Source organism: Cyprinus carpio, chromosome B5, assembly GCF_018340385.1.
Source record: "Cyprinus carpio isolate SPL01 chromosome B5, ASM1834038v1, whole genome shotgun sequence".
Classification (NCBI taxonomy): Eukaryota; Metazoa; Chordata; class Actinopteri; order Cypriniformes; family Cyprinidae; genus Cyprinus; species Cyprinus carpio.
Genome location: NC_056601.1, coordinates 15,798,553 through 15,816,731, shown reverse-complemented (window position 1 = coordinate 15,816,731; position 18,179 = coordinate 15,798,553). Strand labels below are relative to the sequence as shown.

The 18,179-nt window shown below is 36.4% G+C and overlaps 1 protein-coding gene across 1 annotated transcript in view; it reads right to left on the bottom strand.

Annotated features, from left to right (window-relative positions):
- Positions 1 to 18,179, bottom strand: part of iqgap2 (IQ motif containing GTPase activating protein 2) — a 53,047-nt gene that overhangs the window by 20,192 nt on the left and 14,676 nt on the right. Inside the window, exons 3-11 of the mRNA XM_042724609.1 lie at positions 9,306 to 9,462; positions 7,947 to 8,024; positions 7,042 to 7,118; positions 4,069 to 4,136; positions 3,142 to 3,255; positions 2,856 to 3,034; positions 1,007 to 1,094; positions 475 to 638; positions 302 to 389 (exon numbers count right to left, since the gene is read on the bottom strand). Coding sequence (XP_042580543.1) covers positions 302 to 389; positions 475 to 638; positions 1,007 to 1,094; positions 2,856 to 3,034; positions 3,142 to 3,255; positions 4,069 to 4,136; positions 7,042 to 7,118; positions 7,947 to 8,024; positions 9,306 to 9,462 — 1,013 coding nt within the window. The remainder of the gene's footprint in view (positions 1 to 301; positions 390 to 474; positions 639 to 1,006; positions 1,095 to 2,855; positions 3,035 to 3,141; positions 3,256 to 4,068; positions 4,137 to 7,041; positions 7,119 to 7,946; positions 8,025 to 9,305; positions 9,463 to 18,179) is intronic.

Here is an 18,179-nt window from a genome sequence, read left to right as displayed (position 1 = left end):
TTAAGCTCAGTTTCCCTATTTTAATATTTACCTAATGTTCACCATTATCTAATGTTCACTAAATCTTTAAAAACACATTTTTTTATTTAACATTTAATTCTTACCCTATTAACACAGTTAAATGTTTAGAGAATCTCAATTATTAACACTGTTAAATGTTTAGAAAATCTCAAAATGAGTATAATTATTTTTTCTGGTTTGAATGAGAAACAATGAAATACAGAGCTTCATATCTACAGATACACTATATTCTAGGCTATTTTATCAGCTAGTCAAGGCTACATGTATGTGTGCAACATACTTCGTTTCTCGGCCTCTGCAAACTCGTTACAGGAAGTGATGACCCTCTGAATCTCTTCCCTCTCCAGATGAGCACCTGCACCAGTATCCTGCATACGGATGTCAAAAATATTCTCATCAAACTCATTTGACTGAAAAGTAAGTTTATCTGATATGCAAAATCTGCTTTAGTACCTTAACTTTATGCTCCCTGTAGGTTGTGAAGTGCTCCAGGTAAAAGCTGGAGTTGTCATCAAGGATTCCCACAAGACCAAGTGCAGGCAACCTGAGGCTGGCCAGTAGGGCTTTCTGATCCTCGGCATCAAGAGCCTGATTTAACTGTTGAATAGCCTCTGATGCTAGAGTGAGAAAATCATTATTACGTTACATTTATATAATACTATGCTATATAGAATGCATCAATTGCAGGGCATCCCATAAATAACTATCCATTAAATTACAAAATTTATGTTATATTATAAGTTATAACATATGTATTTCCATGAAAACATCCACATGGTCTCTTATGCTCACCTTAATCTAAAGTAATATACATATATATATATATATATATATATATATATATATATATATATATATATATATATACAGTATATATATATAAAATATTCCACCTAAATTTTAAATCATACCTTTGATGTGTTTTAATTTTTTTTAAACTTAAAACAAAAACAACAACACATAAATTAACACATAAAACACTCACTGTTCACGAGGTCTACACTGTTCTGGATCTCCTGCTGAGTCAGCAATTCTTCATACACATCTCTCTCTTCAGTTGCAACAGACGAGCGCTGAACACACACACAATACAGTGGGTAAAATAAGTATTGAACACGTCACCATTTTTCCCAGTAAATATATTTCTAAAGGTGCTGCTGACATGACATTTTCACCAGATATCAGTAATAACCCAGGTAATCCATACATATAAATAAGACAAAACAAATAAGTTCAGCAATTAAGTTATGTTTAATAAAATGGAATGACACTGGGAAAAAGCATTGGACACATGAAGAAAGGGAGGAGCAAAAAGGCATAGAAAGCTGAGACACCAGCTGAAATCTATACACCTACAGTATACACCTACAGTACCAGGATGATGAAGATGAAACGAGTGGACATTTGAGCAAGACAATGACCCCAAACACAGCCAAGGAAACTCTCGATTGGTTTCAGAAAAAGAAAATAAAGCTGCTAGAATGGCCCAGCCAATCACCTGACTTGAATCCAGTAGAAAATAAGAACTAAAGATCAGAGTTCATAGAAGAGGCCCACAGAAGCTTCGAGATTTAAAGACTCTGTTGAAGAATCGGCCAAAATCACACCTGAGCAATGCATGCGACTAGTTTCTCCATACAGGAGGCGTCTTGAAGCTGACATTACCAACAAAGGCTCAAATACATTTCAGTAGTTCAGTACTTTTTCTCAGTGTCATTCCATTTTATTACAAATAACTTAATTTTTTTTTTTTTGTCTTATTTGTATGTATGGATTACTTGGGTTATTACCGATATCAGCAGCACCTTTAGAAATATATTTACTGAGAAAATTGGTGATGTGTTCAATACTTATTTTACCCACTGTATGTCACACTTTATCTATTACCAAGACTTATTTAAAACAACAACAAAAAAACAATCATAGATTTGGTGGTGCAGAGGACAGGGTAAACTCAGGGAAAGTAATAAGTATGCTATTGGTTTGATCCCAGCAAGACATGAGCTATCACCATTGTGCCTGTGAGCAAAGATCTTAACACCAGGCTAAAAAAATAAAAAAAAATCCCTGAGCAGTAATACACTATTCACACAACCATAGATGTGTACACACAACAAAATGACTATTCAACTGAGCCAACATCAGGAGATCAGGTGATGCTGGAGTCAGCAGAGTGTGTGAGGAGTGTTAGAGGGCATCAGCATTTAACTAGCAAGGCTGATTCTGTTATGTTTTAATCAAAATCCTGCTGATTTTGCAAGTAAAGGAATGCTGGAGATTGTTTAAAAGGTGGCTGCAAAAAGAAACACTGACAAACTTGCTTTGCAGGCAACCATTGGATATTTGCTTTCAACAACTTATAAATAGTCCTCCCTGTAAATTAGTGCTCAATCTTTAGGTTAAAAAGAATCAGATATTCGTGTGTCTGGGTTTTTACTGATTGCCTATGTATGACTAAACCTGGGCTCACACTACAGGATGTTTTATACGATTTAGACCCCATTTTTTCCCCTCCCGAGAATCGGAGTAAAAATCTTGAGTGTAGAAAACTGCTAGCACGTTAGCTAACATAAGGCTTTGTTCATACTGTGCATAATTTCAAAAACCCAATTTAAATCAGATTTTAAATCACATACAAATGTGGTTTACATTGGTTTTGTAAAACATAACTTCTGACAGGCAGAAATATTATCATTCTTGCTGTATAATATCCATATGACTGCTGAAAATTCTGCTTTGCCATCACAGGAATACATTACATAAAATATCTTACCAACCACAAAACTTTGAATGGAAGGGTTTTTCTAAACGTTTAATATGAATATCTAGATTACCCGTCCCGAAGCCTGATCCTCTTTGTTTCTCTTGGCTTTGCTCAGTGTGTCCTGGTAGGCCTGGGCCAGTGGTTTCTGTGTGTTTCTCAGTAAGGCATTGGGGTTCTGCAGAGCCACCATTGTGCTCTCTGCATGACCTTTGTCAATGGCCTCATTAATGGCAAAGACAGCAGCATGTACTACAGATATAGATCAAAAAGAGAACAAATACATGTGATCCTGATGATGAAGATTATATGTATTTAATATAAACACATGAATAGGAGAAACAGGTCAAGTCACTCACATGCAGCTTCATCTACTGAAAGCTCATTGGCCAGGATGCCACCGATCTTGCTGAAGGTGGGCATCTGGATGCCATATTTATCCAGTTCTTTCCTCATGTTGCTGATTTCTTCCTCTGTGGAAAGAGAATATGAAATGTCATCAATTAGGCGACATATTTGACATATTTCTTTTTACGTTATTACTTACAAAACCATTATTTTGTGGTAACCTATGGCATTTCATAAAAGATCAGCAATTGTAATGCATTTGAAAAACAATGGTTGTCTTGCGGTTCAATCTATCAACACAGATAGAAATAGTGACCAACATAATATCTGACACCAAACCACTACAGAAATTGTTTTCTGCAAAAACGGCTTGCTTTAATCTTCAATGTGTTTTCACTTTCATTATTAATTCACTACATACCACATCATGATTTTAAATGTGTTTTCATGTTGATTTATTTTTTTAATAGAGTAACACAATGAATAAGCTGAAGGGATACACTCTGAACAGAGCTAAAGCAGTAATTACCTGTCATTACAATCCTATCATTAATCAAACACAAACAGCTAGGTTTCTGCAGAGTGTTCACTATCATTAAAACCTGAAGCACTGTTCTCCTTTTTTTTCTCCTGTGATCTGAGCTGACAGAGGTGGATCTAAACTTCAGTTATAGATATAATTGCATGGCTGTGCCTGAGTTCTGTGATTGTAAGGGAGCACCACTACAGTATATGTTCTTCAAATCTCAAACGGATTGCAGATACCACATATTTATGACTGAAGTAATAGGTTAAGGATTAGCCTTTGAAAAAAAACTATTTATTTATTGTTCATATAATTAATATTGTAATTATTAATATGTACTGTGGTTACAAACAGACCTAGTACTTTGGACCTGAGCTAAATTTTTAGATTTTTGTGAATGACTGCGGCATACCTGTAAAGTCTACTTTCCCCAACAAGTCCTGGATCTGAGGGGCAATTCCCAATTTGTACAGGTACAAGCTACACAAAGAAGAACAAATAAATACATACATAAACAAATAAATTAACTATATAAAAGCAAGAGAATGAGATATAATAAGAGACAGCAGAGAAAACTCGTCTGAGCTGAGGATGCACAATAATTTTGGAAGTTAAAATTATTGTGCATTTTTATTTCTCTCCAAAATGGTAGAATAATAATTATAAAAAAAGTGTCCCTAAAGTAAACATTTACCACCATTTATACAGTACACGAATTTCAAGACAATGTAAGGACATACACCAAATTTACATAAACACAATTAATTTACTACATATACACTTGAAAAGAAAAGAAATAAATGCACAAACACACAGGAGCCTATCATAAAATCATAAATCATAAACACCATCTCTTCAAACTCTCTTGGCCTTACTATAATATGAAGAAGCAACATGTCTAACTGAAAGAAGCTGGTATTTAAGATTGAAAATTCTTTATTAAAAAGATATATTCCAAAGCATCTCCTGTTCTTAGACGTGCTGCTATCTAGGCTTTGATCATACAATCATGCAGCAAAATAAACAGGTGATCAACTTGTCAAAATATCCTCAATTCCTATGTTTAGTTTTTGATGTCAAATCAAATGTCATTTCAACTGCCCAATGAAGCGCTATGGTATTTTAATGCAAATTCTTGCATTAAAATGTCATATGGTAACAGCAGCCAAATTATACAGGCAAGGTACATGTTCCCAGTTTGATACTGTGTTGTGCCCTAAGGCCAAAACCGTCTGAGAAGCACTGTTTTAAATATTTCACTAGCCTTGTTTGCAATACAGAGCATTAAAATTTATGTAGTTCTAATGTTCTTCCACTAGATGTCAGTATGCAGTTGAGTTAAGAGAATCCCTATAGCAGTTCTGTAAAAGGAAAATAGCCTGCAGTTAGTGTGCGACACATGCTGGAAACTGCATTAATTTTTTATCTGTCCACTGATTGAGGACAAATAGAGGAGTAATCAATTATTGAAGAGTTTAGAGTGGTGTGCGCCTGAGCATTTATGCATTAGAGATACACTTAACGTACCTTCCTTACCTTTGACCCCTACATTAATATCCAGAGAGATAGACACAGTCAGAAGGACAGAACTACAGAAGGGTCAAAGGTTAAGTGGTTTAATGGATATAAGAGATGTAGTTCACTATACCTCATGAGTCACAAGCTTGATTACTGTTTAGAACTATGCAGGCAAACATTTCCTTTATAATGAAAAAAATGTCCTTGGTTATCTAAGTTAAATACATAACACAAACATATTTTATATAAATATGTAAGCATTACTGTGTCATACATAATGTTATATTAGAGATTTTTTACCTAAAACGATGATCTTGAAAAAAAAAAAAGAAATAAAATACTCATATTCATGTGTCTACTATCTAATGCAAAGTATATGCTGATGGTGATTTAATGATGCCTGAGCCACACAGGATTTTCTCTGGGCACAGTCACAGTGTTGTCTAGTCTTACTGAGTGGGTTAACTGCAGGGTCAGGAAGGAAGAGCGTGTGCAAGGCAGAGGGAGGAAGCCAGGCAACCCACACACAAGACAGAGAGAGAGAGAGAGAAAGAGAGCAGGAAAACACTATCAGTAATCATTTACCGTAAAAGAAGCCTTCCTGTGGTCATTCATCAGACACAGTCCCCTGTGCACACCAACTGCTAACGTCTACAATTTGCATATATTAAGATACTAATGACTTAACTGGCTTTTTACTTAAAAATGATTCATGAATTGTTTTCTACACTGAGGCATTCTATGGTTTCCTATAAATAACATAAATGTTAAGTTACAAGTGAATGCTACTGTAAATGAAATTTTCTGAGAAAAGTGATGATGCCCATGCAAAACTCACTGTCACACTTTTAGGTTCTTGTGGGTGGTTGACTTGTCAGGGTGTGGTTACTAATGCCTTGTGAGTTATGGTTTTTCAGAAAAGCCCACACATTCTCTATGATATTATTGAACTAAATATAGTATGGGTTTTTCAAGCATTAACCTAATAGAGAGCAATAACCAAACGGAACTTAAAAATAAATCTATCTTTACTGTCACTTTTGATCATTTTAATGCTTTATTTTATTAAAAATAAAAACATACTTGGTGATCAATCAATTCTGATCATATTTTCTCATGAGCTTTCATTTTAATGGCAGACATATATAGTAGGACAAGGTAGATATTGATTTTATTTTGTTTGTTGTTCATTTTAAAGTGTGGCGTTTTAAAACAGGAAACAGAAACCTCTGCCAATCTCTGAGTATACACTTCCTGCAGGGGAGGGCGGGAGTCTGATATCATAACAGTGCAGGATCACACCTCAGAGTTCATACTTCAGAGAATTCAATCCTGAGCAGGCCATAAAAACTGAATGGAGATAATCCATGAAGCAAATAAAAACATAAAACATTAACTTGACGGATGTGCTTACGTCCTACGGTTCTGCTCTCAGCTAGTCAATGATCTGAGGACGCTCTGCATAACAGAGGATGTGTGAAAAGGAGTTTTGTCTCTGGAGCATAGTGACAGGAATTGTCAGGAAACAGTGACAGGAAATTACCTAAGACTGGCAGAAAGTTAAGCAGCAGACCTGATGGGTACATGTACCAAAAGGCACCCCCTAGTCACACCATTACCCCAAAAAGCATCTGCTTTTCTCAGTGGTGAAATTTTATTTATGATGGGTGGAAGGAGGAGTCATACGTCATACATGCTGTTGTTTTATAAGTGTTGTGTTTTAACTGAGAGATCTTGAAACCATGACCACATTAACCGACAATTTTATAATTTCAGGTTATGAAACCCGATGAAGCAAGCAAACCTTATTAGTTCACACCCTGTGAATCTGTTTTAAATATTCAGTGAAAAAATAGGTCTATAGTACCTCAGTGCATGAATGCAGTAGATCACCTTGGGCATATTCTTGCGATCATACACATCGGTGGTCTCAGGATAGAATATCTGAAAGAGGAATAGAAATATTCAATATGAACTTTCTCTTTTATTCCAATGAAGACATTTCTACAGCACACAATGACAAAGACATTCTAGAGAACTGTGTGCTGCCAACTTTATTTGCAACAGTTTTGCGAGATAATTCCATATAGATCCATATAGAAATTATTTACTGAGTCTGAACAGGCCTCCAGACCTGAACACCTTTGGGATGAATTGAACAGTGACTGTGAATCAGACCTCATCAACCAACATCAATACATGACCTGGATGCTCATTTCTGAATTATAGCAAATCCTTGTAGCCATTTTCACAATCTAGTGGCAAATCTTCCTTGTAGAAGCAAAGGGCAGTCCAACTCACTTATAATGTCAATGCTCTTGAAAATATTTAACAAGAACATATGGGTGTTGTGTTTTGGTGTGCACATACTTTTATCTATATACTGTATCTAAACATGATGCCCTTTTGATTCTGCACATTGCAGTTTTGCATTATACTTGGATGAAACTTTTGTTTTTCTACCCTTGAGTGAAAGTCAGTTAAAATGATTGACAGGGCCATTGCTAATTTAAGTCAACAACTCGAACCATGAGTAAATATTTAATAAAAGCATTTATGCATTCATCTTATGGTGTATAAAATAACTATCTATCCTCTCATCCAAACTGTCAAACTGGGCACACAATGTGTACAGGGGACTGTTTTGTTTGATTCAGCCCCCTCCTTTTGAATGTTAATCTAATAAAATGCACTGCTATCTTCAAAGAGAGAAGATGGCAAGGATTTGTGAGAGTGGGACTGTTTCTTTAAAAGTGTGTATTTGGGCCTCACCTTGGGGAAACCAACGGACTCCATGGCTCGGAGCCACTGCACAGTGTTATCTGTGTGTCTGAAATGTAGTCCTGAGTGCTGGAGAAAGTACAAAACAAAATAAATACATGCAACAGTAACATGTTTCATGCACATTTCATGAACCGCTAAAATGGAATTACATATAAAGAAAATTCAGATCTGAAACTGAAGAAAATTCAGCTTTGCTATCAGTATATTAAAATATAAAATAGTTATTTTAAATTGTTATAATATTTCTGTCAGGACCACTATCGTCAAAGATGACTGACAATTAGCATACAGTTTGGTTTGGCCATATGGTTCTGTTCTGGGCAAGAACTCCCTGCGCATCCATGCAGCCTAGAATGGACACGAGCAGGGAGAGCAGCAATATCCCCCCCAGGGTAAACAAAATAGAACCAACATAAATGTATTGCAAATATCATAAAAGTTCAATAATTTAATGTAACATTATACAAATTAGTCTGATTCAATGGAGAATCAGAAGGCAGAATACTGACTAACGAGAGGAGGAGATGGGGATGGAGGAGGATAATTAGCATTTGAGCAACACAAAGCTGGTGATAATACTGAAGGACTTTATATATGGGTGCTGTGAAAGGTGTCGCATCCCTATAGGTAGATGTGGATCAGCTGAGAGTTAGCTGATGTGAGCTTGACTAACGTGACCTGCCAGAACTGATGCTGATGCTTGATTTCACAATATTACCATTTTACTATATTCTTGATTAAAAAAATGCAGTCTTGCTGAACGTAAGAGACTTCTTTTAAAAACATTTAAAAGTCTTACCGACCCCAAACTTTTGAATGGAAATACAGCCTAATTATTATAAATGTAATTAACTAGGTACTAAATGCTGTTAAATAACTAATTATCATTAGTTTCAGCACAAACATGACTCTTTCTATGCTGTGGCATGCAAATTGTGTTCACCACAAAATTTTTGGGTGTATATGCATCATTACCTGATTTGCATAATTGCTTTAGTGAATCAGGTACTAAAACAATGCAGATAGCATGTGCAAATAAACATCACTATCAGTGGGCACAATTCAGTCTCAGGGAATTCCCACCCTAATTTTTCTCCTCCCATGAGAATGAGACTTTCAGGATGTGAGGATGTCTGTGTTGCATTTGAAAAGGCACATCCTGGCAAAGCAATGTGACATAGTGGCTATGCTCACAGTCAGTGTTTGGGATTGTATTTACTAACAGGTGTGACTTTCCAAATGTACTTTTTAGGAGCGGCTGTGTGAACGTAAGGGTTGCATATACTAATTCTGTGCTGAGCTAAAAGAGTTGCTAAAAAACATTAAATAACATCAGAAAATCAGTACCTTATAATGAGATTGGTCCCTGTCATAAATCTTCTTCTCTGACACCAACTGGGGAGCAAAGAACTTAGCCAGTTTTCCAAGATAGACGCCATTCCTCAAACCGTGCTCCAGTTCTGTTGTAGGAGGCAGCTGCTCCTCCAGACAGGCCTCCATCCATCTGAAATCAAAAGGTTCACATTTTAGCTCCTCACATAAGCAAGACATACTTAAACTTAATAGACTGACAACAAACACTAAATGTTACAACTGGTAGGTATTTCAGTACAATATGAAATCGACACTTTCAAATGATAGCAACATGGTTTGACATGCATTTATTTATGCATTATTTATTGAATATACTTCAACACAGATCAACTATATTTTTTGGTGCATTATTTTTTGATTATGTTTATATAAAGGGATTTATTCTGTTAATAAAAGTTTTTTACCATGTAGGGAAAAGTTTGAAAGCACCATTATGCCTATGGGCATCAAAAATTCTCTCTCGGCATCATAAAACATGAGTTTGGTATTTTTAAACTTGTTAAAGAAGTAAAAATGTTGCAATCTGGATATGCCTATAAAAATGTATAACAGACCATGGTTCACTTCACTAGTTCTTCAGTTTAGTAGATGTCCCCAAAAAACAGATCACAGCTTGTCTTTCTAAAACAGCAATGCTTTATTATTAATATTCATTTCAGATATGAGTTCCCAAAGCACACCCAAATGATAAAAACTCAGCTCCCCAAAAAAGTGGAATCAAGGGGACCACAACCTGTTTGTGTCTTATTTTCTTATTTTTTGCAAACCCTTATGCTTTCTACATGATTTCTTGATTAAAGTACTTGTGGTAAAGAATTTGAGTAAAGAATAAGTGTGAAAGGAATTTGGTGGTAAATGAGTGGTTTGTTGAATATTTTATTTTCTGGCATGAACAGTTAATATCAAGGTTAGGTACTACTGTCACACTTTATCCCATGTCTACATCGAACACTGCAGAAAAATGTGATCTCAAAGGCTACGTTTACACAACAATGTTGTAGTCAAAAAGCGAAAAGTTTTTTCCCTTGCATTTTTAAAAAGTTGCACGTATACACAACAACGTTTTCAAAACGATTTGCATTTACACATATCCACAAAAACGGCCAAAAGCACTATATTACGTATGCTAGGCCAGTAGTTGGCACTGTCACCTTGTTAGTAAACAATACCTGTTGCCATGTGTATATGATGCGTCTCCACTGTTGGTTGTAATATTGTTGAAGTAAATCCACACTTTGCTGAAGATGCATTAGCAAATTCTTGAGCAGCTGCAACACTACCATGTACTCCGCCATTGTTGGGTATGTTTATTCGCGCTTGCCTTTAAAATCGACACATACTGCACATATCTACATACCTAACGCATGATACGCATACGCGTAACATCAGCGTTTTCAAAGATTTCCGTTTTGGGTGTTTATTTCAGTCGTTTTTGCCCTCGGTCACGTCTCTTTGGTCTCATTTAGTTGTGCAAAGTTAAGTCTTAATGTACACGTAATAAACTCAAGGGGTGCCAAACTTTATGCCAAAAAAATTAGGTTGAAAATAAAAAGTCATTCGGGAGCCACTTCTCACACGTCTGCTCGCTACATGTTCAAACCGGACACCTGTTTAAGGTGTTTAAATGGAAATGACAATGGTGGCGTTTTCAAAAACTTGCACTTTGAAACCCGTTTTCAAAAATATAATAAAGATAAAACACTGATGTTGTGTAAACGAACAGGCAAAACACATAAAAAAGTTCCCCCTTGTTGGCTGAAAACGATGTGTAAACGGCCCCTAAATGTATTCCTAAATGTAAAGCCAGGAAATGCTGCCTTTTTTTTCTATTTTAAACAAAAGACATCATGTATCACACAAAAAAAATCTCACCACAAAAATGTAACTCATATTTTATGTTATATGTTTTTATAAATTGAGACTTTTGAGACAAAAGGATGCATTTGATCGAAAGTGAGAGTAAAGCCTTACACACTGTTGTAAAATATTTCTATTTAAAAAAGGCTGTTCTTTCCAACTTTCTATTCATCAAATAATCCTAAAAAGTCATGGTTTCCACAAAAATATTAAGCAGCATAACCATTTTCAACACTGGTAATAATAAAAAATGTTTAAGCAGCAAAACAGCATATTAGAATGAATTCTAAAGGATTATGTGACACCGAAGACTGGAGTAACGGCTGCTTGAAAACTCAGCTATGCCATCATGAGAATAAATAAATTACATTTAAAATTATATTAAAACAAACAAAAAATATGTTAAAGTTTTTTGGTCTTACTTTATTCTTAAATAAATAAATGCAGCCATGGTAAGAATAATACATATATATATATATATATATATATATATATATATATATATATATATATATATATATATATATATATTGAATAAAACATTGTTTTTCTTCCAAAAGAATTTACAATAAATAATTTAGAAAATAATTTAATGTGCAATAATAGCTAGGACAACAACATTCCCAACTGGATGCTAGTCAGTGACCAGCTGACAAAAGTGACCTTTGACATATTCAGAGAAAGACATATTGTCATGGCACCTACACTGGCATATCTTTTCTCTTGCCAGTGAAGAAAACTGGCATTGGGCCCTTCAGGGCTGCCCGACCAACTGACAGCTAAGTGTCCTGCCTTCAGCTCACAAACATGGGGGAGTCTTCATTTAAAAAGATCAAATATCTGTAATTCATCCCTTCTGCTGATTCATGGGTGATTCTACTGTATGCTTAAGCAAAAGGGTCTGTTTTGATTGTTCATGGTTTATGTTTTGTTTGGTTAAGAAGGATTATGTTTTATAATTGTTAAAGTTAAAGTTTTTGTAGTTAAGTGAATCAGTTAAAAAGTCAATATTATGCTGCTGTTTACAAACCTTTGGTTAATCATTTGTTAAGTCACTTCATTCCAACAGAAATGAAAGCAGAGTTTAGAGATTGGTCAATTTGGAGGTCACAGGTTAGGTCACTGGCACGCTCAATTAATTTTGAGGTACAACAGAATCAGGACTCCAGACTGCAACTAAAATGGTCACATTTGCAAACAAAAATATTAATTTGCAAGTGAAGTTTTGGCTGAGGTCGCCACTGGTGATTATATTTACATGTTATGACTTAAAAAATTCAATGTAGTGCCTTTTTCCTGATTGTTTTGCGATCACATCTTTTGTTACGTTCAGGTATTAAACCGAGATGATGCGCATCAAAGTTTTAGTGGAAAAAAGAGTTTCAAACAGTCTCATGTCACGTGTAGATATGAAAAGCACACAACGCAGGAGTAGAAATAAACAAAGTCCTTTTAATAATAAATCCACAGGCAGGAGAAATGCAGGAGACAAACACAATATCAACATCAATACCAGAACTAAGGAGCAGGGGCAAAACACTTTTATTTCTTTATTCGCTTCTATTTTGAACTATTAAAAATACAAAAGAAAAAAGCACATAATAAATATACAAATGAGTACCAATAATAAAAAAATTAAAAAAATTCAACGAATACAATGTTTCCTCTTTTTTTCCCCCTTTCTTTTACATATAGTCAACCTGTTCAAAATAAAAAAGGGTAGGTAGAAGCCCTAAGCTTATTAAATCCTACCCTCAGTAATTACCAATAACAAATCACAATCTGCCATAATAAATACCATTTTGAATAATACAGAAATACTACTCCAAATTACATGCTTCTTTATCTATTTATTAAGATAAAGAAGACAAACAGAAACAAAATCAAGCAGCAGTAACAACAATGTTGAAATTCTCACTCTCACCGGCCACTTCTGTATTTATCAAAAATAAATCTTTTATACCTTCTTTTAAATTGCAACATATTAACACTTTCTTTGATGTATCCGTTTAATCGATTCCACAATATCACCCCACAAATCGAAATACATATAGTTTTGAGTTTTGTCCGTGCATTTTGCTGTCTCATATTTAAAGCTCCTCTCAAATTAAAACACCCCTGTCTATCTGTGAATAATTGTAGCATATTTCTAGGCAGCTGTTTATTTTTTGCTTTATAAACTATTTGTGCAGTTTAAATTCTACCAGATTATTAAACTTTAAAGTATGAGATTTTAAAAATAATAAATTAGTATGCTCATAATATCCTACATTATTAACTATCCTAATTGCTCTTTTTTGTATTGTACTTAGTGTTTGTAGGGTGGTTTTGTAAGTGTTGCCCCATACATCAACACAATTTAAATATGACAATACAAGTGAACTACACAGAATATAAAGTGCTTTCTCATTCAATACATGACTTACTTTCGCAATTACTCCAATACTCCGTGCTACTTTTTCTCTCACGTTTAATGTGGGGTTTCCAATAGATTTTGTAATCAAGAATCACCCCTAGATATTTATTTTCATATACTCTTTCTATTTCAACATTATTAATCATTACTTTTTCTTGTGTATCAGTTTTACGGTTTCCAAACGGCATGAATTTAGTTTTATCTAAATTTATTGATAATTTCTTCAAGTCAAACCACATTTTTCACAGGGCTTAATAGGAGACAAATGAGATAATTAATAAACACAGGTGGAACCAAATAAACTAATCAGGACAACTCAGGAAAACTAGGTCATAAGAACAAAAGACAGAAGATCAGGAACACAAACAAAAGTCAATAACCGTGACAGTTCGCCCCCTCCTGGGAAGGCGCATCCTCGCGCCACATATTCCAACAGAGGAGGGAGGGCGGGGGTCCAGGAGGCAGGCATGGGGCAAGCAAGGGGTAGGCCATGGGAAAGGGGCCGAAACAAAAAGAGCCCAAAAAAGTCCATGGGGGAGTGGAGGGTTGAAGGAGCCACGGGGAAGCCAGGAGCAGGAGGAGCAAGATGGAGTTCCAGAGACCAGATAGGATAGCAGCCCACAGTGGAGTCAATGGAGTGAGGAGCCATGGTAGAGGAAGGGCTGATGACTCCACGGGGGCGATGGCGAGGAGCCCAGGATGGAGCCGAGCAGACGGAAAGCAGGGCAACACCAAGGATCCGGAGGACCAAGGTGGAGCTGGCGGCTCAGGCCAGAGGTAGAGACAGGGATCCTGAAGACCATGGTGGAGCCGTAGGGAAGGAGGAGTCTGACAGAGGCAGAGAGACAGAGTGATGAGGCGAAGCCAGAGGAGTGGAGTCCCTAGGCGGTGGATGGTCGACAACTGACCAAGGTGGAGCCAGAGGGACGAGGGAGCCCGGTGGATCCAGTGGGATGATGGGACACAGTGGAGGTGAGGATGCTAGGAGCCAAGGCGGAGCTGAAGGGTCGAAGGACCGAGGTGGAGTCCAGGACTCGGGGACTGGAAGCAGAGAGTGAGGGTGAGCTGAGGAACTGACAGGCCCCAGCGGAGATAGGGCCTAGGAACTGGCTGGCGGGAGAAGGAGGCTGGGTGGGAGCTTAAAGGGGTCATATGATGCGATTTCAATTTACCCTTTCTCTTTGGAGTGTTACAAGCTCTTGGTGCATAAAGAAGATCTGTAAAGTTGCAAAGACTAATGTCTCAAATCTAAAGAGATATTCTTTATAAAAGTTAAGACTTGTCCACGCCCCCCTAAAACGGCTCATTCTAACATGCCCCCACATCTCTACGTCACTTTGTGGGAAGATTTGCATAACCTTCCAAAAGAGCATGATATCCACTTCGTCATGCCTAGAGCTGATCTGTGCTGGTCGCTGAGGAAATACATCAACTTTGCGCTCACCGTGGTCGTCACAAGTGGTTGCCGCAACCCCCGGCCACTCCTTTATTGAATCTGCTGGCCGTTCCTCATTCAAGCCACTGGCCATTCCTCACTCTTTGCAAGGACAGTCTGGTGCTTCTGACTCACCGTATTTAAGTAGGTTTACATATGCAAAGGAGTTGCCACTGATGATTCAAACGCGAATTTTGAGCAGTGTAGAGTAACATTTGTTGTTTGTCGTTTCTCCAATCACAAATGTAGACATGGTTTTATGTTTACGTGGACGTGATATGCAACGCAACGCGTAAAAAGACAGTATAAGTCATTATAATCAGTAATTATGTCCCCACTGGATGTAACAACTGCCTCGTTTGTAATGGGTTTTATTGTTTTTGTCCTGTTATGCCAGTGTTCTGACCTGGATACGCCATAACAGTATATGTTGAAGGGCGTAACATTTACGTCAGACGCTTGAAACATTTGGCCAATCACAATGCCCTGGATAGCTGGCCAACAAGAGCACACCTTGCTTTTCAGACTGATGAGCTTTGTAAAAAACAATACATTTCAGAAGGCGGGGCATAGAGGAGAAATAATAATGTACATTATGTGGAAAATAATGTGTTTTTTGAACCTTAAACCGCATAAACATATTTCATTACACCAAATACACACAAAAAAAATATTTTTAGCAACATCATATGACCCCTTTAAGACACATAGTAGAGCTGGACTGAACCAGCAGAGACCCAAGAAACGTAGGAGAGTTGGAAAGAACCAGCGGAGACCCAGGAGGCGTAGAAGTCAATGGAGATTCAGGGAAACTGGGAACAACCTCTCAGGCTGGGGAAAACACAGAGCGAGCGGGCCGGGAAGTGAGTAAGGCACACAAGATCAGTAAAGTCCCTGGTGTGGTCCTCTAGCAGACGGTCCTGCTGTTCCAGGCAAAGCAGCTGGACTGCAGGCAAGTCCATAGTGGGAGAAATAAAACAAAAGGCAAGGGGGGAAAAAGCTACAAAACTCTTAAGTTTGGAGTTCCGGTATTCTGTCACGTGTAGCTATGGAAAGCACACAACGCAGGAGTAGAAATAAACAAAGTCCCTTTAATAATAAATCCACAGGCAGGAGAAACGCAGGAGACACACACAATATCAACATAAATTCCCAGAACTAAGGAGGAGGGGCAAAACACAGGGCTTAAATAATAGGAGACAAATGAGATAATTAATAAACAAAGGGGGAACTGAATGTAATCAGGGCAACTCAGGAAACCTAGGTCAAGGGAACAAAAGACAGAAGCACAAAAAAAGTCCATAACCATGACACCTCATCTCTGCTGCACAGCAGCACTGATGCACACCTGCTAAATGCAGCTCAGTTGTGCAGCATGAGAGAAATCGAAATGACATGCAAGTAAAAGTGCACAAAAGCAGTGTCTATTTTGTGCACAACTTGAACAATCTACAACAGGTAAAGCTGTCAGCTGTGTGGATATTGGCAATACCGTTAACATTTCTCATTTATAATCATTACTAATATGGCTTCTTCTTATCAAGATCTTAGTCTATATGCTTTGTTCTGTTAATGCGTGAACTTCATATTATTTGAAGCGTATTTACCGTCCAGAAATCGCAAAAAGCTTTGTGCTTTGTTACTTTTTAATAAACAAAGTAACAACTTTAAAATTATGGCAAATTTATGATGAAATTCAAACAATAAATACAGTTTTGGAGCTCTTTAATGTGGCAGGTGCAATCACTTTAGCGCCTCAGTTCAAGCGCCAAGTGAACCCATTATATCTTTCTCTTTACTAACGTTACTATAGTACATAACGAACTTGAATATACATCAAAAGGTAGGCTATTTTATAAGAGAGCCTACAGTACAACTTACTGAAATGTATCATGTAAAAGCTCATTCAGTGTGTCAAACTGTGAAAAACATGTAAAGCTTGTAAACATTGCCATGTAAAATAGCTATTTGGTGTACATAAGCTCAACACCCAGCTAGAAAAATAACTATAACTATAAAGTACTTTATTTAAAGTTAAGTTATTTAAAAATAACTATAAATAACTATAAAGAGGAGGATTTTGCTATATTTATGCACTATTGCATATGAATATTTTTACTAAACCTGTTGTCTACATGATTCAACTCCTATAAAATTGCATTTTACTTATGAATAAAAACAGACTGAATGTGTGAATGACATATGACAGCATTTATAGGATGTATTTAGGAGGAGCCTAAACTACACTCAGTGGCCAAGTGATGCTTATGGTCCATTATATTGGTACAGATACTGTGTCATGAACAATTCTTTGTGACCATATATTTCAAGTTGTTAAAGACATTTAGTTCCCGCTTCTGTATTCTGACAGCGTTGCACGAACTCTAGGTGCTATTTGCTTGTTAACCAGGGTTCAAGGTCCAAAGCACAAGGAAAATCTGCACTGAAACAGTCTTACTCGTCAACTGCTCAGTCACATTTTTATGAATTTTTACAAGGAATGTGACAATGCGATATGTGCAGTGTATTCATAATAAGACTCTTTTATAAATCTGCTGCTGTCAACAGAAAGAAGCATTGAGGTCTTCCTGTGTGTTTCCACCAAAATAAAAGTTGAAAAAAAAGCAAGAACTCAATCAACATTCTTAAATGTTAGTATTGTAATTGTACTGTTGTTCTGTAAAATAAAATAAAAAGACAATTATAATGATAATAATCATTACAAAAGCTCTGTTAATACATTTATTATAACATTTTTAAAGTCTCTTTTCGGCAAGGCTGAATTTTATTTGTACAGTAAAAATAAATGCCTGATTCAAGAAAGGGGTCTGATGGCCAAAAAATATTATTTTACTAGTTTATTAATTTTAAGTTAAATTATGCTTTGTTGTTATAGTGTCTGCTAGAATGTTAAAAATGTTCAGTGTTAAATATTTTTAAATTGTTGTTTTGTAATTGATTTTATTCTTTGAAACATGGAGAAAAAAACTCGAAAACCCGTGTTCAGTATTTGGCCTTTTGGCCCAGTATTTCATTTTGTTCGGTTTCGGCTTCAGCCAAGAATTTTCATTTCGGTGGATCCCTAATAATAATAATCCCCTTACTCGATTGTTTTGTCTGGCGTCCTGAGAATCAAGGC